The sequence below is a fragment of the Trachypithecus francoisi genome, unplaced genomic scaffold (genome assembly GCF_009764315.1).
Source record: "Trachypithecus francoisi isolate TF-2019V2 unplaced genomic scaffold, Tfra_2.0 Lachesis_group3, whole genome shotgun sequence".
Lineage (NCBI taxonomy): Eukaryota > Metazoa > Chordata > Mammalia > Primates > Cercopithecidae > Trachypithecus > Trachypithecus francoisi.
Genome location: NW_022681468.1, coordinates 121,835,387 through 121,857,963, shown reverse-complemented (window position 1 = coordinate 121,857,963; position 22,577 = coordinate 121,835,387). Strand labels below are relative to the sequence as shown.

General features: G+C 39.5%; 1 protein-coding gene and 1 long non-coding RNA gene across 4 annotated transcripts; one reads left to right on the top strand and one right to left on the bottom strand.

Moving 5' to 3' along the window:
* Positions 1-999: 999 nt before the first annotated feature.
* CUNH15orf61 (chromosome unknown C15orf61 homolog) lies at positions 1,000-6,484 on the top strand. 2 transcript variants are annotated; one of them, XM_033189639.1, is made up of 2 exons: positions 1,000-1,521; positions 6,311-6,484. In XM_033189639.1, the coding sequence occupies exons 1-2, from the start codon at positions 1,176-1,178 to the stop codon at positions 6,436-6,438; spliced, it is 474 nt and encodes a 157-aa protein (XP_033045530.1). In that variant the 5' UTR covers positions 1,000-1,175; the 3' UTR covers positions 6,439-6,484. The 2 variants fall into 2 exon arrangements, with proteins under 2 accessions (XP_033045530.1, XP_033045531.1); XM_033189640.1 differs by lacking the exon at positions 6,311-6,484 and adding an exon at positions 1,891-3,101.
* Positions 6,485-9,843: 3,359 nt separating this feature from the next.
* Positions 9,844-22,272, bottom strand: LOC117070461. Of its 2 annotated transcripts, none has more exons than XR_004431934.1 (3): positions 22,213-22,272; positions 12,884-13,024; positions 9,844-9,900 (listed from the first exon to the last, which is right to left on the bottom strand). It is a non-coding gene; the product is annotated as an uncharacterized LOC117070461 (long non-coding RNA). The 2 variants fall into 2 exon arrangements; XR_004431933.1 differs by lacking the exon at positions 22,213-22,272 and adding an exon at positions 15,107-15,489.
* Positions 22,273-22,577: the final 305 nt, after the last annotated feature.

The following is a 22,577-nucleotide window of genomic DNA, read 5'->3' as shown; positions in this document are numbered from 1 at the left end:
CAAAAATTAGCAAGGCAGGGTGGTGAACGCCTGTAATCCCAGCTACTCAAGAGGCTGAGGCAGGAGAATCACTTGAACCTGGGAAGCAGAGGTTGTAGTGAGCCAAGATAGCGCCACTGCACTCCAGCCTGGGCAATAGAGTGAGACTCCGTCTCAAAAAAACAAAACAAAACAAAAAACTGGGAAATATAAAATTTCGCCATACTATCCTACATCCCCCTTGAGTTTTTAGCAACGATAGTAATTGTTATATGATGCTTCACGCGTAATTACTGTACCTCATTTACATAAGGTGGTTTCAGACACATCATCTTGTCTATGTGTGGCCTTTCCAAACAAAATGAGTTCAGGACAAAAGAGGAAATGCTTTTTTAAAAGTAGGTGTGTCTGTAAGTTATTGCCTCAAGAGGCCGCAAAGTTTGAGCAAAGGCTTTCCCAAAGTAATGGATTGATAATGGGTGACTGAGGACCACAAAGGTCGGTAAGACGCTACCGGTCCGTCTACCAGGTTCTTAGAGGGAGGTGGCCTTGTGTGTTCGGACGCTGCACCGAGACATGTGAGGTTTTTAAATAAACTTTTGATTTTGAAATCTCTGGGACTAATTTTAAACAATGAACCGGACATCGAGGACCTACACACAAAAGTGCTCCCGGCCTTACCAAACAACGCAGACCTGGGATCTCGGCTGTCTACTCACTTCCCTGAGGACGTCTCGTCGTGTTTCAACAACGACACCCAAGAGTTTCCCTGAAGCCCAGGGCGTGGGAGGGAGACCTGGGTTTGAGTTCTGCCCCTTGCGGAGGTGGTTAAGTTATTGAATTATTTTACTCCTAAATTTTCCTCAGACCCAAATTGATGGGACCTCCCCGAATCCCTCCTCCGCCCCAGAGTTACTAATGACGGCGCGAGGTCATACCAGGCCACTCAAAACCAGCGCCTTGACGCAGGTGTCCCTCCGCCTCCCGCAGGTCCCGCCTCGCGCAGGTCACGCCTCCCGTCCCCCGGACTCCACCCCCAGCGGGAGGCCTCGGGACCGCTGTGCGCACGCGCCGCCGCACCCCGGGGGCTTTCGGGCACCCGCGCGGCGCCCGTTGGCCTTGCAGCCGCTCGCTCGGGGGCGTGCTTGTGCGCCGGCGGCTGCGGACACCCGCCTGCGTCCCTGGCGCGGCGGGCCATGGAGGCCCTGCGGATGGCCCACGAGGTCGCGCTCCGCCTGCTGCTGTGCAGGCCGTGGGCCTCGCGCGCCGCCGCCCGCCCCAAGCCCAGCGCCTCTGAGGTGCTGACGCGGCACCTGCTGCAACGGCGCCTGCCGCACTGGACCTCCTTCTGCGTGCCCTACAGCGCCGTCCGCAACGACCAGTTCGGCCTCTCTCACTTCAACTGGCCGGTGCAGGGCGCCAACTACCACGTCCTGCGCACGGGCTGCTTCCCCTTCATCAAGTACCACTGCTCCAAGGCGCCCTGGCAGGACCTGGCCCGGCAGAACCGCTTCTTCACGGCGCTCAAGGTCGTCAACCTCGGTGAGTGGCGACTACCGCGCCCACGCGGTGAAGCCCGCTCCGCCGGGACGGCCCCGCAGCGGCCGAGCACTTGACGAACGCTCGCGGGCTGGTGGAGTCCCGCCGGGGTCGGCTCTGCCTCCCGGCGCTGGCTTCGTCCTTGGGTCCTTTATAGTCCTCGCCCAGGGTCCTCAGCTTGCCGAGCTCCTGGCTCCCGAAGCCGTTCACCTGCTGCGGGCGCTTCCTCGGGCCTAGGGAGGAGCGGGCCGCCCTCCTGTCCTGCCCAAGTTAACCAGGGACGACCCCTGTCTGGGCACTAAGCCAGGGGGCGTCAGGAAACGCCCCCTGGAAAGTGGCTCCGAAATTGACACCCGTCCTACTGCACGGCAGGACTCATTCCCGTGAACATCACTTTGCGGCTGCATTATGTTGCAAGAACTGGAAGTACTCTTTAAGTTTGTTTTCTTTATATGAATTCAAAGTTTGTTTTACTAAAAGCACCAAAGGTTTTCAGCAAACATAACGCTTCCTGAGGTACTAGGCCTAAAATATTTTTAAAGATCTTTAATATTTGTATGTTTTCATGGAGATGCCCTGAGGGTGTTTACTGTCACTAGGTGTATATTTTATTTTGCTTTAATGACAGAAGAGGTACGAACATGGAAATAGGTCAGGGGAAAACAGAAGGCCTCAGGATGTTTTGAACTTACTAATAGCTGTATAAAATCAGTCTAGATTTCAGTGATTCAAAATCTAGTCATGGAGCTGAATGAAACATGTTACCCAGCCAGGTTTTAAAAGCCAGAATTAAAGTATACTCTGCGCAGCCGTGCTAGTAATACTATTACATAATCTGATCGTCCATTAAGGTTAAAAATGGTCTGTGTATTTTTACTTATAATAACATATATGTCAGTCATGGACTTTTTGAGCCGTTACTCCACTGGACTGTCCTGTAAGGAGAAAATTATTTAGCAAAGTGTTATCCTTTAAAAATGCCTCTTATTATTTGACTGATGAGCATGCCCACTACTTTGGAGGCTGGTTGAAGTTGAAGGGTGAGGTGACTTAGGAAATTCAATTCGAAATTATTTGGAAAGATTGGAATGTTAACTAGATTCGAGAAGTATAAGTTTATTTTAGCTTTTCATAAGCAAGAAATCATTCTTCCCTAAAGAATAATAGGAAAAGCATAACGGGAGGGTTATAGGTAAACCATGAGCCAAATGCCTTTTTTTCCTTTAAAGTCACATTTTTAGTTTTAACATTTTGTTTAAGAGCGCCTTAATGATTAGGGGCCTCTCTTTTAGATATAGATATTAAGACATCCCAAAAAAGTGGATACTCAGAACTTTCGACACATAGAAAAGTAAAACCTTTTAAAGTTGAAAGAAACAACAGTTGTAGTGTGTTTTGTTTTGTTTTTTAATGTGAGAGTGATTTAATGGTATGTATGGTCTTTTGGACATTCTAAAAATCCTGGTAAAATGAGAGTAAGAGTTCTAAGTTAAGCAAAAAGGACAACTTTTTGCTCATGCATGCTTTAATACAAATTGGGATATACTGATAAAGGAAATTTAAAAATATTTTAAAGTGGTGAACATATCTGGTAACATTTATTTTTAATTTTTGTCTGAAGGTAGAGGGGATGTGAATTAGATAATAGAGTCCTCTCCTATTCTGTGATGTACAGTCGTCTCTCTGGATGATCAAGTACATATCCTATTAATATTATACTTAGGATTTTGTTCCTCTTCTTCCCTTCCAAATTAGTAATTACTAGAATAATTCATTTTTCCACTTTGTAAATAATAAAGATTTCTGTTTACCCATTTGCTCCTTTTCTCCTCCGTCTTCCCTTCATTGGAAGCTGACATTTTACTGATGGTTTACCAGTCTAGGTATCCTGCTGAGAGGTAGATTGAGATTTAAGAAAAGCAACTTACCATTGGAATGAATGGGATTTACTGAGGAATTCTAATTTTTTAAAGTACTTAATTTGACAGTGGTTTACCTACTGTTCAACTGACTCAAAGTGAATTATTATGCAAAGAACTGATTTTCAGGTTCTTTTGATGTTACATGTTTCAGATATAAATTTAATTTTTCAGAAAAAATTGAATTTTCCATAGAATCTTACAGACTTTAAACCATACAAAGAAGATTGTGCTACAAAGAAGATTTTGTAATATGTAAGTTATATAGGTGGCAAACCTTCCCATTTTGAGTATTAGTCTGACTGCATTAAATAGACAGCAAAGGGAAAAAATGCAGAATTTCTGACTCAGATCATAACTCCATCTCCTGTCAAACAGCATTACTGCTAATGGTTCCTGGTTATTTTTTTAATAAGATATAATATAGTTATTAAGCTAGTAATCTTAATAAAAATCAGCCCTTGATTTTAGCTGAAAAGATATTGACTGTTTTTTTCTCTATTTATGATTTTTCAAAAGTACGAATTTTTAAAATCAATGTTAACTGATAACTGTGATAAATACTGTAAAACAAAATTGTCAGTGTCACCAGGTATTCCTTAAATTTATATACTTAGCCTTGGTTTAAGAGGCCTATTTTATATATTTAGTCTCAGTAAGCTTAGAAAATTAGTAATTGCTTCTAGAGCCTATTTTTTTCTTCCTCATTCCATTGATTTTCAGCTTTTGAAGTTGTGATATTGCATTTTAAATTCATTTTTTATTTCAACTACCCCCTCTACTTCTCTCTCATTTCTGCCTAGCTTGTTCGTATTCTTTTTCCACCTCCCACCCCTGTGCCACTTGCCTTTTTTTTTTCTTTGTGGTTAAATGATTTGTAAGTAGCTTTATTATTCTAGTTTTTTGTGGATTTTTTGATGACATTCCCTTGAGGTATTTAGAGATTCTTTTGGACATTATCAGGGCAAAGAAGGTGATACACTATAAAAGGTTTCATAGGAGTTCCAGGGAACCCTGTGATGGTGACAAACTGTGACCCAGTATATTCCTAAAAATAGAGAGATGCTAGTCTGAATGGGCATTGTTTTCCTCTTCTCCTCCTTACCAGCTAGTGGTGTGATGCTTCTCCTGATTAATCTCTGGTATCACAGTGACTGGAATGCAGCTTCAGGGAGAAGCACAAAGTAGTTCAACAAACACACTCAAAAACAGCTTAACACAGCAAATATATTCTTGCAGAAAAATAAGACAAAAATTTAGCAATAAGATTAGTCCAAGGCATGTGTTGCTTTTTTTCTTTTTCTTTTTTTTTTTTGAGTCGAGTCTCTCTTTGTCGCCAGGCTGGAATGCAGTGGTGTGATCTCTGCTCACTGCAACCTCTGCCTCCCTGGTTCAAGCAATTCTCCTGCCTCAGCCTCCCGAGTAGCTGGGATTACAGGCATGCACCACTACGCCTGGCTAATTTTGTATTTTTAGTATAGACGAGGTTTCTCCATGTTGGTCAGGCTGGTCTCGAACTCCCAACCTCAGGTGATCTGCCTGCTTTGGCCTCCCAAAGTGCTAGGATTACAGGCATGAGCCACAGTGCCCGGCTGCTTTCTTTATTACTAGAAAGTGATTTTCCAAATGTACAGCTATCCTTTTAACGTATCACTTTCTGCCCATTTCCCTCATAAGAGCATAAAATTAATGCTTGTCCAGAGCATACTATTTGTTATTGATTCATGTGCCTATGGTTTTATTACATCTTTAATATGTTAGTAGTCATTGATTTTAAATAAGTACCTTTAAAAAGATAGGAATTGTGAAAGTTTGTTTTGTGTCCAACAGTCTCATATGCAAGTGAGTGCTTAATGCATATCTCTGGATAGTGTGTTTAGTTTTGTATATCACAAATGGCAACTAATCTCAAAGCAGCAAAATCTTATCAATTCCAAAGAAGAAACACATGTTGGAGTCTACTGTATATCGATTTCAAATTGGCTGAAACAAGGTTGTTTTCAGATCAACTGAAAAAATGCTAATAATAATTTTTTTCTCATGCCTGTTGTACTGAAATCTTACTTGGAGTTAGGTTTTGCCTTAGATTTTAAAGACAGCTCTTTGACCCAGCTTCTTTTAAGTTGCACAAAAATTACTTCAGCCATTAGTGTTACTACTAACTTAAAGAACAGTAATGTTGGCTGTGCACGGTGGCTTACACCTGTAATCCCAGCATTTTCAGAGGCCTAGGCAGGGGGATCACAAGGTCAAGATATCGAGACCATCCTGGCCAACATGGTGAAACCACATCTCTACTAAAAAAGTACAAAAATTATCTGAGCATGGTGGCGCATGCCTGTAGTCCCAGCTACTCCAGAGGCTGAGGCAGGAGAATCGCTTGAACCCAGGAGGTGGAGGTGGCAGTGAGCCGAGATAACACCACTGCACTCTAGCCTGGCAACAGAGTGAGACTCCATCTCAAAAAAAAAAAAAAAAAAACTCGGTAGTGTTAACCTAGTAATTTTAGCTCAAGGCTAATAATCAGGAGTATCTACAACTAAATTAATGAGTATTCTTCTCCATTTTCTTATTTATGAAAAGAATACAGAATTACTTCATGATTATTCAAGGGTAATGAATTTAGGAAGTACTTGAATTAACATTTATATCCGCCTTGTCTATAGTGTGAAAACCTCTGGACTCACGTAATTGCCATCGTGTTCCACGTTGATGAAATTGAGCCCTTAGATAATCATAGAGTCAATGTTGAGTAATATTTTTATATTTTACCACATTGTAATTTGTTAACATTGCTGAAGAGTGTTATATGTGATTAGTAACTTGCATGATTAATAAGCATTGATGTTTATACATATTCATTTATTTTCTAGGTATTCCAACTTTATTATACGGACTTGGCTCCTGGTTATTTGCCAGAGTCACAGAGACTGTACATACCAGTTATGGACCCATAACAGTTTATTTTCTCAATAAAGAAGATGAAGGTGCCATGTATTAAAAGTGTGCATCGAAGAACATAAATATCAGTGGATTTTCTCTGTGTATATGTGCAGTATTTATTGTTGATCCTTTAAAATAAAACTTTTGCAAATACTTTTTTCTTTCTACAGTATCTGCTTCTTTAAGATGAATCATTGCCCTCAAGAGGTGAAGCTTTTTGTACACTGTTATATATTACGTACTCTATTTAGCTGATGGGAACTACAAACACATGAAGCTTCACACCATTTTTTCCCTAGAACTAGGTTAACTTACAGATAAAAAATGATTACAATGTAATAGATTCTATAATTAGGTATTAACAATTTAAATCAACTCTGAAGAAAAAATAGAGATGCCCACACAAAAGAGGAGGGGGGAGAAATATTTTATGTAACAATGGAAAAAGAAGTAGAAGACATTAGGATGTATGATGGAAATATTATATCATTGGCAAATCCAAAATTGATGAGAATCTAATTGTAATCTCAAGACTAAGCCATTCAGCTGCCAGGATTGTAAATAGAAATGTTTTAAAGGCCTTGTGCCATTTACCTGGAGGGTTGGAGTGTAATGTTGAAACTTCTTGTTGCTTAAAGAGTCCAAAACCATATCGTTTTTAAAATGTAATAATAAGTGGTTAATATAAGTGTAGCAAGGTGAATTAAATTCAGACTTATTAAAAGTTAAAATAGCTTTCCTATAAAGCTGCCAGAACAATTAAGGTCTTCTAGAAAGATGCAGAAAAATAAATTTAGTAACTGTTTATAAAAGCAATTAACTGATATGGTATATATCCATAGACTTATTGGCAATAGGGAGTGGGCTGAAATTTTAAAGACCTAATGGCACTTTTGCATTTGAATTTTATTAACTTAATTGCATTTTTGAAAGCCAAGTCATTTAAAAAATTTATCCTTGGGGTAGTCACAAAATACCCAGATGAATGGTAAATTTCAGAAATTTGGAGTAATTTAGGGAGAACTAAGTAGAACTATTTAATTTCTAAACCAATGGGTGTTTAAGATTTATGATCTCTCCCATAATTACAAACATACATTATATATCATTTTATGTTAATGTGTTGCTGATACTCTGCAACACTTAACACATTTTTGTAGCAAAACATTTAATAAAATTCAACATTTGGATGCTTACTCCTGTCAAGTCAGTAGAGAAAGTGAGTGGAAGTGACTGAGGTGAAGGCACCAGAATAATGAAGTAATACAAACCAGCTCCGTTAAAGGTAGTCATTTTAAATGATCTATAGAGAGTGAACTGTTCTGCAAATATGTGTAGTGTTCACTTGTCTAAAAGCAATTCTGAGTAACAGTTTAATCAAAGAAGTACTTATGCCAATATATTTAGTCCAGAAGAATATACTTGACACTAGTTAAATGAATGGCTTACACAAAGGAGATAGTGTTACATTAAGCTTCATTAATAATAAAACAACTGACTATTAGCATTTTGCAGGGAAGGCTAGAACTGATTTCCTCTGTAATGGGCAAAGTTAAATAACTATAGCTCATAAGTTTTAAGTCAAATACTGCTCATTCATTGCTGCTGGTCTTGTCAATACTGGCTGTAAAGGTTTGGTCCCAACACAAGGCTGATAAAATGGTTTTTAATTACCAGACTATGAATACAGCTTTTCAGTAGAGTTGCACCTCTTTTCACACTGGCCTGTTTGATTTCTGATAATTTGTACTGCTGACTCTGCTTACCTGTTTTTCAATAGCTATAGTCAGTGTGACTTCTTGTCCATATGTGATAGGTAAGTCTCCTTGGAGAACATCTTTGACAAACTACCCTATTGATCTCTGTAATTCTCTGCTGCTTGCAGCATTAAATAGGGCCTTGATTTCTTGTCTAATGTGCTCACTATAACAATTAAGCAAATGTAATATTTTCTTGTATTACATGAAAATCAGTAGACCTCTTGCTCTTATGGAGTTGATCATGGTGAAGGATGAACTCAACAATGGGTAAAGGCGTGGTTTAAAAATTTAAATATCATTCATTGGACTTATTAAGTCTTGTAAACTTTTAGTCTGAAAACAGTACTTCCCACTGAACAGCAATGGTTTAAGTTTTTTCTTTAAAGCTGCATATTATACCAAAGTATTATGGCCTAAAAGGGAGAAAGTATAAACGTGTAAGTCAGGAGACTAAGTCTATTTTTAGTATCAGTGCTGTCTTTTTGACCTCAGGCTAATAGCTCTCCTCCTTTGTGTCTTCGTTTTTCCACTTGCAATCTGAGAAGAATGAAACAAGAGACTTTTCTACCCGAAAATGTGCATCAGTTTTACTTTTGTCTCTGCAAAAGCTCTGTTTTTATAATCCACATTCTTCTGCTCCGTATATTTACATTTATACTTAAAGGACTTCATTAATTAAAACATTTCAAAAACAAGGTGATGGAGAGAGAAGGAGAGGTGCGCTGAAGGCACATGCTCACTAACCCTGAAGTGGCATGTGGGGAGGTGAACAGGCCCTGCTCTTCTGCATATGAGTAGTTTCCTTAATTGGTGAAACCATTGATTTAGCTTTTCTGTCATATTTCTTTGATAGGATTTTTGTCTTTAATCCAACCAAAACTGTTTTAATAAAGGTGTACTTTTAGTACAAAACCTTGCATCTCTTCTATTGTTATTGAATGATCACGTATTGGAATAAATTTCTAGGCAAAATTCTCAGTTCCTGTGTAAGGTTTGAGCCACTACAAAGATTCAGTAACCTATTTGGGAGCATGAGAGAGGCTGCTAATACAAAAATCTCTATTTTCTTAGTGCTGATGTCCTAAAATGCCAAATTGTACAATCAGTTATAGTTTACCACACATTTTGGGGCATTAATATTTTTCTAACGTTGACTTCTGTAAAAATTGAAACTTTTTCTTTTTTTTTTTTTTTGAGACGGAGTCTCGCTGTGTCGCCCAGGCTGGAGTGCAGTGGCGCGATCTCCGCTCACTGCAAGCTCCGCCTCCCGGGTTCACGCCATTCTCCCGCCTCAGCCTCCGAGTAGCTGGGACTACAGGCGCCCGCCACCACGCCCGGCTAGTTTTTTGTATTTTTAGTAGAGACGGGGTTTCACCATGTTAGCCAGGAGGGTCTTGATCTCCTGACCTCGTGATCCACCCGCCTCGGCCTCCCAAAGTGCTGGGATTACAGGCTTGAGCCACCGCGCCTGGCAACTTTTCTTTTTGAGAGGAGTTTCAGTCTTGTCCAGGCTGGAGTGCAGTGGTGCGATCTTGGCTCATTGCAGCCTCCGCCTCCCAAGTCCAAGCAATTCTCCTGTTTCAGCCTCCTGAATAGCTGGGATTACAGGCATGCACCACCCCGCCTGTCTAATTTTGTATTTTCAGTACAGACCATTTCACCATGTTGGTCAGGCTGGTCTTGAACTCCTGATCTCAGGTGATCCGCCCGCCTCGGCCTCCCAAAGTGCTGGGATTACAGGCATGAACCACTGCGCCTGGCTGAAACATTTTTAAGTATTAAAAACCATATGTATTTTTTAAAGTACATTTTACTTCACGTCATTTATATTTATATATTCACCCAAAACTATAAGCACAGAACATCTATAGTTCTTCATGAAATATCTTTTAACTCTGTTAATGATGTTTGAATAAGTGGGATGACATAAAAGGCAAAGATCTTGGTTTCACTTCTCTGAAAAGCTGATGCAGACAACAGAAACCTTATCCTAAAGCTAGTGGATTAAGTATCTACCGTTTTTCAGCACTTACTATTCAGACAATAATGACATTTGGGGGCATCTTAACCTAACAAGTACTTAGCATTACATCTCACCTGGGTCAACAGTCTAGGGTATCAGAGTTAAACTCTGTTACTGTAAATTAATGGAAAATGTAACTGCACTTTGCTGAAAGATCAATGTCCAATAAAGGCTGCACAATCAAATCTTGTTGCAATGATTGAGGTCTTTAATTGCCTTTCAAAGATAAGGTGGTAATCAACACAGCTTTAACTGATCTTTTTTACTAGTTCAATTACATGCTAATGACTAGTGCCAAGTCAGAATCTTTAACTACTTATACTTATTAAATCTGTTAGTAATGAAAAATTACTTAAGCTACACAATCGATAGAACACAAATCTTAATTACTAGATTTCACTTTCATATCATTTTATGTGCTTGACAAATGTTTCACCAGGACTTTCCTAACAATAAGTGTTATTAGTATGACCACAGTCCACAGAGTAGTTTTTAAATATAAATTGGAGATCAGATGTGGAATTTTTTTTCTTTTAATGAAAATGTGGCTAAAACAGTTTCCACCAACACAAACTTGGCAATTAAAAAAAAAAAAGGTGGCCAGGTGCAGTGGCTCACGCCTGTAATCCCAGCACTTTGGGAGGCCGAGGTGGGTGGATCACAAGGTCAAGAGATAGAGCCATCCTGTCTAACATGGTGAAACCCTGTCTCTACCAAAAATACAAAAATTAGCCGGGTGTGGTGGCAGGCGCCTGTAGTCCCAGCTACTCAGGAGGCTGAGGCAGGAGAATGGCGTGAACCCAGAAGGCGTAGCTTGCAGTGAGCCGAGATCGCGCCATTGCACTCCAGCCTGGGCGACACAGCAAGACTCCGTCTCACCAAAAAAAAAAAAAAAAGGCAAACCCAAAACCACAATTACTTTTGCACCAACCTATAACATTTCGGAAAAGGATAAAGGCAGATGACAAAAGAAAAAATAGACAAATACAACCACGACTTCATCAAAATGTAAAATGTTTGTGCTTCAAAGGTCTCTATCAAGAAAATGAAAGACAACCCACAGAATGGGAGAAAATATGTACAAATCATATATCTGATAAGGGACTTATATCCAGAATACATAAATAACTTTTAAAGCTCACCAACCCAATTGAAAATTTGAACACACATTTATCCAAGAAGATACATAAATGGCTAACAAGCACATGAAAAGATGTTCAACTAATCATTAGGAAAATGCAAAACAGACCCACAACGAGATACCACTTCGTATCCACTAGGATGACTGTGATCAAAAAGACAAAAATAAGTGTGGATGAGAATGTGGAGAAATGAAAAACTCATGCATTGCTGGAGGAAATGTAAATTGGTGCAGCTGCTTTGGAAAAGTTTGGCAGTTGCTCAAAATACTAAACACGGAATTACTATATGACCCAGCAATTCTGCTCCTAGGTATATACCCTAGAGAACTGAAAACATATATCCACACAAAAACTTGTACACAATTGTTCATACCAGCATTATTCATACTAGCAAAAAAGTGGAAACAAAAATATTCATTAGTTGATGAACAGGTAACATGTAGCATAGTGACACAATGGAATATTACTCATTCAAAAAAGGGATGAAATACTGATACAAGCTATAGCAATGATGAAGCTTAAAAATATTACACTAAGTGAGGCCAAGCGCGGTGGCTCACGCCTGTAATCCCAGCACTTTGGGAGGCCGAGGTGGGCGGATCACAAGGTCAGGAGATCGAGACCATCCTGGCGAACACGGTGAAACCCCGTTTCTACTAAAAATACAAAAAATTAGCCGGGCGTGGTGGCAGACTACAGAGTCGCAGCTATTCGAGAGGCTGAAGCAGAAGAATGGTGTGAACCTGGAAGGCGGAGGTTGCAGTGAGCTGAGATCGCGCCACTACACTCCAGCCTAGGCGACAGAGCCAGACTTTGTCTCAAAAAAGAAAAAAAAAAAATTACACTAAGTGAAATCAGCCAGTTGTAAAAGATCTCATATAATTCCATTTATATGAAATGTTCCGAATAGGCAAATCTATAGAGAGGAAGGTAGATTAGTGGTTGCCTAGGGCTGAAGAGGTTGGGGAGAAATGGGGCACCACCAAGGGGCATGGGGTTTCTTTTGCTGCTGCTGAAACTGTTCTAAAATTGATTGGGTTTGGTTGCCCAATTCTGTGACTATATGCAAACCACTGAATTGTACACTTTAAATGAAAGAAGTGTATGGCATGGGAATTATATCTTAATAAGGCTCTTAAAATTATTAAAGAGAAGAGGACAGGCTGGATGCAGTTGCTCATGCCTGTAATCCCAACACTTTGTGAGGCCGAGGCAGGAGGATCACCCGAGGTCAGGAGTTCAAGACCAGTCTGGCTAACATGGTGAAGCCCCATTTTTACTAAAAATACAAAAAATTAGCCAAGCGTGGTGGCGCGTGCCTATAATCTCAGCTACTTGGGAGGCTGAGGCAGGAGAATGGCTTGAACCTGGGAAATGGAGGTTGCAGTGAGCCGAGATCATGCCATTGCACTCCAGCTTGGGTAACAAGAGTGAAACTCCATCTCAAAAAAAAAAAAAAAAAGAAGAGGACAATGCACAATTAGTGTTTAATGGGTACAGAGTTTGGGTTCTGCAATATGATAAACGTTCTGTAGATGGATGGTATTGATGGTTGTAGAATAACATCAATGTACTTACAACCATTGAATGGTACAGTTAATGGGAGGTTGAGGCAGGAGGATTACTTGTGCCCAACAGTTCGAAAGCTGCAGTGTGGCATGATTGTGCCTGTTAACATCCAATGCACTCCAGCCTGGGCAACACAGCAAGACCTTGTCTCTAAAAAGAAAAAAAAAAAAGGTTAAGATGGTAAATATTATATTATGTGTACTTTATTACAACTAAAAACAATTTTTAAAAATTAGTATTCAATGTTAGTATGATAAAATATGACTGCATGAGGTTAAAAAATGTTAGAGATTAAAATAGTTAAAGCATGTTGACATCATTTTGTATGTAGCAGTCTTAGAATTTAAAAATTTTTAATTATGAAACCTAGTTTTGATTAAGTAGATGAAATTTCATTTTGGATCATTTTTAGTAACATTATGAAAAGGATACATTTGTTTGGAGATTATTTAAGATAAGACCAACGTAAGGCATGTAAAGTGTTAGTAAATGAAAATATCCTTTCTTAGATCCTAGTTGCTGGATAAAGAATATCAGTTACTACTAGTAAGCGGTTTTATGTAGTATTGCTTATGGCTATTTTAGTTGCACTTATATCATTTTAAATACAGTTTATGAACATTGTACTATCCCATTATATTATTAATTTATCTTCGGTGATATTTATAGTATCAATTTAAAAGCTGTAAAACTTCATGAAAAGTAGCTTAAACAAGGATTTTGATAAACAAAAGCTTTCTATTTTAAAAGCAAATCATGGAAACTGAACTTCTTAAAGAAGATTTGAAGTTTTTTGTTGTTGTTGTTGATAGAATTATGAATCTTATAAACTCAGTATTTTTTAGTTAACCTAAATACATAAATCTATTTGAATTCATCTTATGAAAAGAGATATGTCATTAGATATATGATCATTATATGCTTTAGTGATTCATGGACCTTGTTACATACATGCTTTGTAATGTATGAATTATTTAGTAAGAAAAATCACAATAATTTTGTTGTTACTCAAAAATTTATGGGTTAGCAGAAACAATTATGCAGCCCCTGAAGCTGGTATGTTAAGGTAACATCATTAACACTACATAGTATAATTTTTTTAGTACTTATTTGACATAACCTTTACTGCTTCTGCGAGAATATATCAGTAATTTTATAACAATCTGTCTGTAAACAGAACATTGAATTTATTAACCACAAAGTGATTCATTTTACTCCATTTTCATATTAGTTCATAATTTAAAATCAGACTTAAAAAGTTGTCTACTCAAACCCTAAAGGAAGAATAAAAATATACAAAATAAAAAATTAATACTCTAGCAAATAGATATAAATGTAAAACTCCACTTAAAGTGGATATTTTTATTTCAGAAGACATAGATGTTCAAGAACTAGATGAAAATAGACACCTTTGTTACCTTTTTACACACTGTAACAACTCTTCCCATGAGATGACAACCAAAATTTTAGTTTCTTATTTTCAAATCTCTAAATTTATAAAATGAAGGAAGCAAGAATTTGAAAGTTTGAATAAAAATCTAAATAGTGTCACTTAATTTTAGATCACATTTCAAAATCAACATTTATTCATCCAAGAAATACTTTTGCCTTGATGGTGTTGAAGGCACTTGTCAATGTTGCCTTGACAGTGTTGAAATCCCAGTAACTTTCCCTGCCAACAAAATCTAGCAGTTCTAAATCTATTTATATAGTCCATTCAAGCCATACTGAAAACACTGCTGTCCACAACTGGGTGAGAACCATGTGTTATGAAATTTTCTTTCCAGCACTTATCATATAATAAAGGTTCAATGTTTAATAAATATGTGATGGTTCAAAATTAAAAAGAAAACTTGCCTTTGTTTTTAATAGCTTTTTAAAAAACAGTATACTTTAATTGGAGATCATATGGATTCTTTACAAGAACAGCAATAAGTTTTGAAATATTATCTCAGATGTAATGAATTAACTATGAATGCTAAAGATAGGAGATTGTAATCTTGTTGAATTTCCTTTTGAGGTATTTCAAATGGTGCCACTTGTTTTCTCATACAATAATTTTGCTATTTTAAAATCAAATTTAGAATGATGTGTAGAAGTGAATGAAGTGAAACATGAAACAGAAAGTCCTAGAATCAGTGAGACTTACTCTTTTAAAACAGAACTAGAAGTAATGTGTTAGTAACTAGGAGACACGAAGTGTTTTAATCCTCAGAAAATGGAATGGGTTACCTCCTGAGTCAGTCTTCTGTTGTTGGAGCTGTTCAGAGACTACACGTCAATTCCTTCCGGAGATGGGTAGGGGGCAGATAGAATCTTGAATGGGAAGGGGATTAGACTGGTGATTTTTTAAGTCCCCTTTAACTCTGAAATTTTATTGTCATTCCTGCATGTCTATGTCTGGTTCCCAACCATGCTATTTAGTTTGGTATTTACCACTTTTCCACTGTATGTGGAATACAAAGAACCCTGCTTTGAAGAGAAAAGATATGGTTTCAGTTCTTGCTCTACCACTGCTGGTTGGTAGAGTAACTTTGAGAAAAATTAGAGCTTTCTAAGTCTTTTTTTTTTTTTTTTTTGAGACGGAGTCTTGCTCTGTCACCCAGGCTGGAGTACAGTGGTACGATCTCGGCTCACTGCAAGCTCCATTCACGCCATTCTCCTGCCTCAGCCTCCTGAGTAGCTGGGACTACAGGCGCCCGCCACCACGCTTGACTGATTTTTTGTATTTTTAGTAGAGATGGGGTTTCACCGTGTTAGCCAGGATGGTCTCCATCTCCTGACCTCGTGATCCTCCCACCTCGGCCTCCCAAAGTGCTGGGATTACCGGCGTGAGCCACCGCGCCCGGCGAGCTTTCTAAGTCTTAATGTCTTCACGTATACAATAAGAAATGTATCTAACACTTACATAGCATTTACTTGTGCCAGGTCCTCATCTAAGGAGTTGGCACATATGAACTCACTTAATCCTCTCATAACAACCCCATGAATTAGTTACTGTTTTTATGTTTATTTTTCAGTTGTGGAAACCAAAGGGTCTTGCCCAAGGCCACACATGGTAAGTGTTCTTCCCATGTGTCTGGTACAGAGTCCACATTCTCAGCCTCTACTCTACACTTGTCGTAAGATGCACAAGATAATTTTGTCAGACAATGGATGTGGAAATGCTGTTATTATGATTACAACTACATATAAAGAAAGTAATATAGATAAGTTTAAACAATGAGAAGAGAGAAAAAATAAAGTTTAAATGATTTGTAGGAACACCAGTCTACTCTACTGAAAAATGTGTTATGTAGAAATTATGTCTAATAACATTTTAAATTAATAAGTTAGTTCATTTTAGATGTTTAAAATCCACAGTGCTTGGCATATAGTGGTGGTCCATGAATGACCTGTGGAACTGTAATTTCTGCCTCTGTGTGAGTGTATTGTTCGTTTCCATTCCTGCCGAAACAGAAGACCGCAACTCTCCTGTTACACTTTTGGGAGTTTGTGTTCATTTTTTGTCTGTCTCTTCATAGTCTTTAAAAAAAATTAAAAGAGCTGGGGGCAGTGGCTTACCTCTGTAATCCCAGCACTTTGAGAGGCCCAGGCAGGCGAATCACTTCAAGTCAGGAGTTCGAGACCAGCCTGGCCAATATGGTAAAAACCCATCTCTGCTAAAAATACAAAAATTAGCCGGACATGGTGGTGCATGCCTGTAATCCCAGCCACTCAGGAGGCTGAGGCACGAGAATCACTTGAATGTGGGAGCCGGAGATTGCAGTGAGCGGAGAGTGTGCCACTGCATTCCAGCTTGGGTGACAGAGTGAGACTCTGTCTCAAAATAATAGATATGAAGCAACATGAGAATAATTATGTTTATTGTTTTATTGTTGCTATTATACATTATTTTTTCAATCAAAATTTCAAAGACATTGCTGGTGTGCAGAAAGGCAATTTTTTTTTTTTTTTTTGAGACAGGGTGTCACTCTGTCACCCAGGCTGGAGTGCAATGGTGCAGTCACAGCTCACTATAACCTCAACCTCCCAGGCTCAGGCAGTCCTCCCACCTCAGCCTCCTGAGTAGCTGGGACTACAGGCGTGTGCCACCATGCCTTGCTAATTTTTGTATTTTTTGTAGAGACAGGGTTTCACCATGTTGCCCAGGCTGGTCTCGAACTTCTAGGCTTAAGCAATCAGTGCCTTGGCCTCCCAAAGTGCTGGGATTACAGGTGTGAGTCACTGCATCTGGACTGTATTCTTTTAAATCAAAATTAATCGACATATATTGGAGTGTTATCTGCAAGGGCCCATACTGGGTGCTGAAGGAGACAGGTGAATTTCTTTCTTTCTTTCTTTTTTTTTTTTTTTGAGATGGAGGCTCGCTCTGTTGCCCAGGCTGGAGTGCAGTGGCATGATCTTGGCTTACTGCAATGTCCGCCTCCCGGGTTCAAGTGATTCTCATGCTTCAGTCTCCTGAGTAGCTGGGACTATAGGCACATGCCACCACACCTGGCTAATTTTTTGTATTTTTAATAGAGACAGGGTTTTACCATGTTAGCCAGGATGGTTTCGATCTCCTGACCTTGTGATCCACCTGCCTTGCGTTCCCAAAGTGCTGGGATTACAGGTGTGAGCCACCATGACCGGCCAGGTGAATTTCTTAGTAGAGATGGGGTTTTACCATGTTAGCCAGGATGGTTTTGATCTCCTGACCTTGTGATCCACCTGCCTCGCCCTCCCAAAGCGCTGGGATTACAGGTGTGAGCCACCATGCCCGGCCAGGTGAATTTCTTAAACATAGGAGGCAATCATTATTTTAAATAAAATTTACTGTTTAATGGGAGTCTATAATTGTTATTGCCACAATCTTGGTGGTGGTGGTGGTGGTGGAAAGGCAAGGGGGAAAGTGATTGATGTTCAAGGCAGGCAGGGGATGCAAGGTGCAATGGAAGTTGCATTCCTATTATTCAACCTACTCTCCTTTCAAAACTCCCTGTTCAGTCAGCAAATATTATTAAAGTGCCCACTATGTTCCAGATACTCTTTAGGTACTAGGGATATGGAAGTGAATAAAATACACAATTTCATCCCTTCACGAAGTTACAGTCTAGGTGAGAAACAAATGAGTAAAACATGTGGTATGTTAAATAGTGATAAATGGGCAGGGTGTGGTGGTTCATGCCTGTAATCCCAGCACTTTGGGAGACATGCAGATCACTTGAGCCCAGGAATTCAAGACCAACTTGGCCAACATGGTGAAACCCTGTCTCTACTAAAAATACAAAAAAATAGCTGGGCATGGTGGTGCACGCCTGTGGTCACAGCTACTCAGGGGGCTGAGGTGGGAGGATCGCTTGAGCCCAGGTGGTGGAGGTTACATTGAGCTGAGATCACACCACTGCACTCCAGCCTGGGCGACAGAGCCAGACCCTGTCTCAAAAACAGAAAGAAAAAAAAAACGGTGATAAGTGCCAGGAGAAAAATAAACTAGGGAAGAGGATTAGGAATCATGCATGCCTTCATACTTGTATCTATGGGTTTGAGGATGGCCTGCAATCTCGATAATGTGCCAAGGGAGAGCCTCACTCAGCAAGAAGGTGACCTTTGAGTCAAGACCTACAGAATGTGAGGGAAGAGCCATGCAGATATCTAGGTTAAGAGCAATCCAAGCAGAGGAAATGGCAAATGCAAAAGCCCTGAGGTGGGATGCGGGACACTTCCAAGGCACAGTGAGGAGGAGGCTGGTACGAGTGAGGAAGAGTAGCAGGAAATGACATTTGAGAGTTTAGATGGGATGAGGGGCAGAATGTGTAGAGTTCTGTAGGCCAAGAAAAGGATTTTGGCTTTTTTTCCTGCACAAGATAGGAAGCTATCTGTAGAGTTTTAGTCAAACAAGTGACCTGATCTAACTGTGGCAACTGGGTAGATAATACTGCTGGTAGTAGGGGCAAGGGTGAAAACAGAAGATGAAAGAATAGTTTGGACTGGGGTAGTAGCAGTGAAGGTGGTGAGAAAGGCTCAGATTATGGGTTAAGGATTCGATATTGGGATCAAGGTAATAAGAGATGAAAGAAAACTTTTTTGAATTTATAACAGCAAAATGTAATTTTCCTCCTTAAAAAAATAAATCACAACAACAAAATAACCCTATTAAAATGGGCAAAAAAAAAGGCCAGGTGCGGTGGTTCACTCCTGTAATCCCAGCACTTTGGCAGGCTGAGGTGGGCGGATCGCCTGAGGTTCGGAGTTCGAGACCAGCCTGGCCAACATGATGAAACCTTGTCTTTACTAAAAATACAAAAATTAGCTGGGTGTGGTAGCGCACACCTGTAGTCCCAGCTACTTGAGAGGCTGAGCCAGGAGAATCCCTTGAACCTGGGAGGTGGATGCTGCAGTGAGCCGAGATCCCGCCACTGTACTCAAGCTTGGGAGACAGAGCAAGACTCTGTCTCAAAAATAAATAAATAAATAAATACATAAAACGGGCAAAAAACTTCAATAGGTGTTTCTCCAAAGAAGATATACAAATGAGCAACAAGACTAGGTAAAGATGTTCATCACTAATCATTAGAGAAATACAAATTAAAACCACAGTGAGATATCACATTATACCCAACAGGATAGCTACTATAAACAACTACAGAAAATAACAGAAATACAGAAATACAGAAAATAAGTGGTGGTGAAAACGTGGAGAAATTGGAACTCTTAATGCACTTTTGGTGAGAATGTAAAATGATACAGCCACTATGGAAAACCGCATGGTGATTCCTCAAAAAATTAAACATAGAAAATATGATCCAGCTATTCCACTTTTGAGTATACATCCCAAAAAGTCAAAAGCAGAGACAGGAATAGATATTTGTACCCCCATGTTCATATCAGCTTTATTCACAATAGCCAAAAGGTGGAAACAACTTAAATGTTCATTGATAGATGAATGAACACAATGTGTTATATACACACAACAGAATTTTGTTCAGCTTTAAAAAGGAATGAAATGGCCAGGGGTGGTGGCTCACGCCTGTAATCCCAGCACTTTGGGAGGCCAAGGCGGGTGGGTCACTTGAGGTCAGGAGTTCGAGACCAGTCTGGCCAACATGGCGAAATCCTGTCTCTACTAAAAATACGAAAAGAAAAAGGAAATGCTGACACATGTTACAACATGGATGGACCTTGAAGGCATTATACTAAGCGAAATAAGCCAGTCACAAGAAGGCAGATACTGTATGATTCTATTGATATGAGGTATCCAGAGTAGTCAAATTCATAGAAATAGAAAGTTGATTGGTAGTTGCCAGGGGCTGGAGGGAAGGGGAAGTGGGCAGTTGTTTAATGAATATAGAGCTTCAGTTTTGCAAGATGAAAATCTGGAGATTGGCCGCATAACAGGGTAAATGTATGTAACATTACTGATCTGTACACTTCAAAATGAGTATAACGGTAAATTTTATGTGTATCTTATCACAATTGAAAAAAATCACTAGACATCTACCTTTTCAGTAATGTGTCTATTTTCAGTTAAATTTGTCAGCTAACAGAAGCCAATATAGGCCAGTTTTCATATTCTTAAGTGTTATCACACTGGTGCACTCACTGTTTTACCATTTTCCCTTCTGATTTCATTTTTCTCTTAGCATTTACTACTATCTAACATATATTTTACTCATTTGACTGTGTTCCCCATCAGAATATAACTTCATGAGGGGAGGGATTTTCTATTACATTTAGTGAAAAGTAAATCCCTCAAGTAGGAACACTACAAGTAAGCACAGGTTTTTTTTTTTTACAGTAAGTTTGCTTAATGGCTAGTAAACTATCTCAGCCAGTACCTGAGTGACTATCTTGATTTGTATCATTTAAAAAGAAAAAAGGCTGGGTGCAGTGGCTCATGCCGGTAATCCTAGCACTTTAAGGGGCCGAGGGGGTGGATCACTTGAGGTTCAGGAGTTTGAGACCAGCCTGGCCAACGTGGTGAAACCTCGTCTCTACTAAAAGTACAACAATTAGCTGGGCATGGTGGCACGTGCCTATAGTCCCAGCTACTTGGGAGGCTGAGGCAGGAGAATTGCTTGAACCTGGGAGATGGAGGTTGCAGTGAGCCGAGATTGCGCAAGTGCACTCCAGTCTGGGTGACACAGTGAGACTCTGCCTCAAAAAAAAAAAAAATGTAAAAAGAGAAAAAGAAAAAAAGTACTAAATGCAAACGTCTTAAGATCACATACAACTTCCATGTCAAATACTAAATATTCCTTACATTTAGACAGTAGTTTATTCGATTTGGTAAAGATCAAAAAGTTATATTTTGTCATTTATGATACCAAATGGAATGGTCTTGTATTATCAGTGATTATGATGCTTCTCACAATGAGTTAGAACTTTCTGGAAAATCCTTGTTCAAATCAACAAAGTTAAGATTTCTTACTATATAAAGGCTATGAAGAGCTGACGTGTAATTATATTGGCTCTGCAAATATTGGGAAAGAAATATGAGTTTGCCATTATCGTAGGAAAAGCTTCAGAATATGTATGCAAATTTGGCAAATTGAGTTGGTTTTCCCCACGGTACTTCGAATAAAAGAGACATTTTAACAAATCACAGATTTATAGAAAATCTCTAGTTTCGTGGTCTATTTTCTAAAATAATAGGAAATGAACTTTTAATAAAAGTATATGAAGGCTTTTGATGAACAGTTTATTTTTCACAGAAGTGCAGGTGAAAAGGGGCAATTCCTAGAATATCTGAAGGATCTGACTAAATGAATTTCTACCTAAGATATTAATTTACAGTAACTTAAAAGGTGATAATTTATCTCCTACAATGGACTTTCCAATTAAATATAAAAGTAACTCAGAGTAAAGTATGCAGAAAAATTTTGGTATTGTAACTGAAAATGACCAACATTAATTTTTTTCTCACATTAATCAAGCACCTTACTGTTAGAAGGGAAACTGACACACCTCCTCAACCGAGTTTATACAAAATTCAACACCAAAAAGTAGAGCCAATTCGTGCACCTTCATAAGAAAGAGATAAAGGACGAACCTACACGTTACAATTTGTAAACAAACCTCTGTAGAGGCATCATCATTCTACAAGACTATGCACTTTAAAATCTGAGATAAGAAGGCATTTGAAGATAACCAAGGTTGGCCAGGCGCGGTGGCTCACACCTGTAATGTGGCTCACACCTGTAATCCCCCAGCACTTTGGGAGGCTGAGGTGGGCGGATCACGAGGTCAGGAGTTTGAGACCAGCCTGGCCAACAAAGTGAAACCCAGTCTCTACTGAAAATACAAAAATACAAAAATTAGCGGGCACGATGGCGCCCGCCTGTAGTCCCAGTTACCGGGGCGCGGGGGAGGGCAGGAGAATCGCTTGAATCAGGGAGGCGGAGGTTGTGGTGAGCCATTGCACTCCAGCCTGGGCGACGGAGCGAGACTCTCAAAAAAAAAAAAAAAAAAAAAAAAGATAACCAAGGTTTATTGCTACTTCCGTGATATCACCGACTGCGTAAGCAGTGCTATTTAGTTGCAAATACATGGGCTAGACCGAATATTTCTGCAACAGTTTAATAAGAGACGATGATGCGACTACTGCAGCTGTCCCCAGGCAATTAAACTCTTCAGTGAATTTCTTTACTCTTGCTTTTGAACAGGGAACTGTTTGCTATTTTAGGGCACTGGTGGGGTAAAGAACCTCACTGAAAAATGC

Excerpts from the sequence above, each read along its gene's own strand:
- CUNH15orf61 (XM_033189639.1), top strand. The coding sequence starts at position 1,176 with ATGGAGGCCCTGCGGATGGCCCACGAGGTCGCGCTCCGCCTGCTGCTG. Across the intron at positions 1,522-6,310 it reads GCTCAAGGTCGTCAACCTCG|GTATTCCAACTTTATTATAC; the intron begins GTGAGTGGCGAC and ends TTTATTTTCTAG.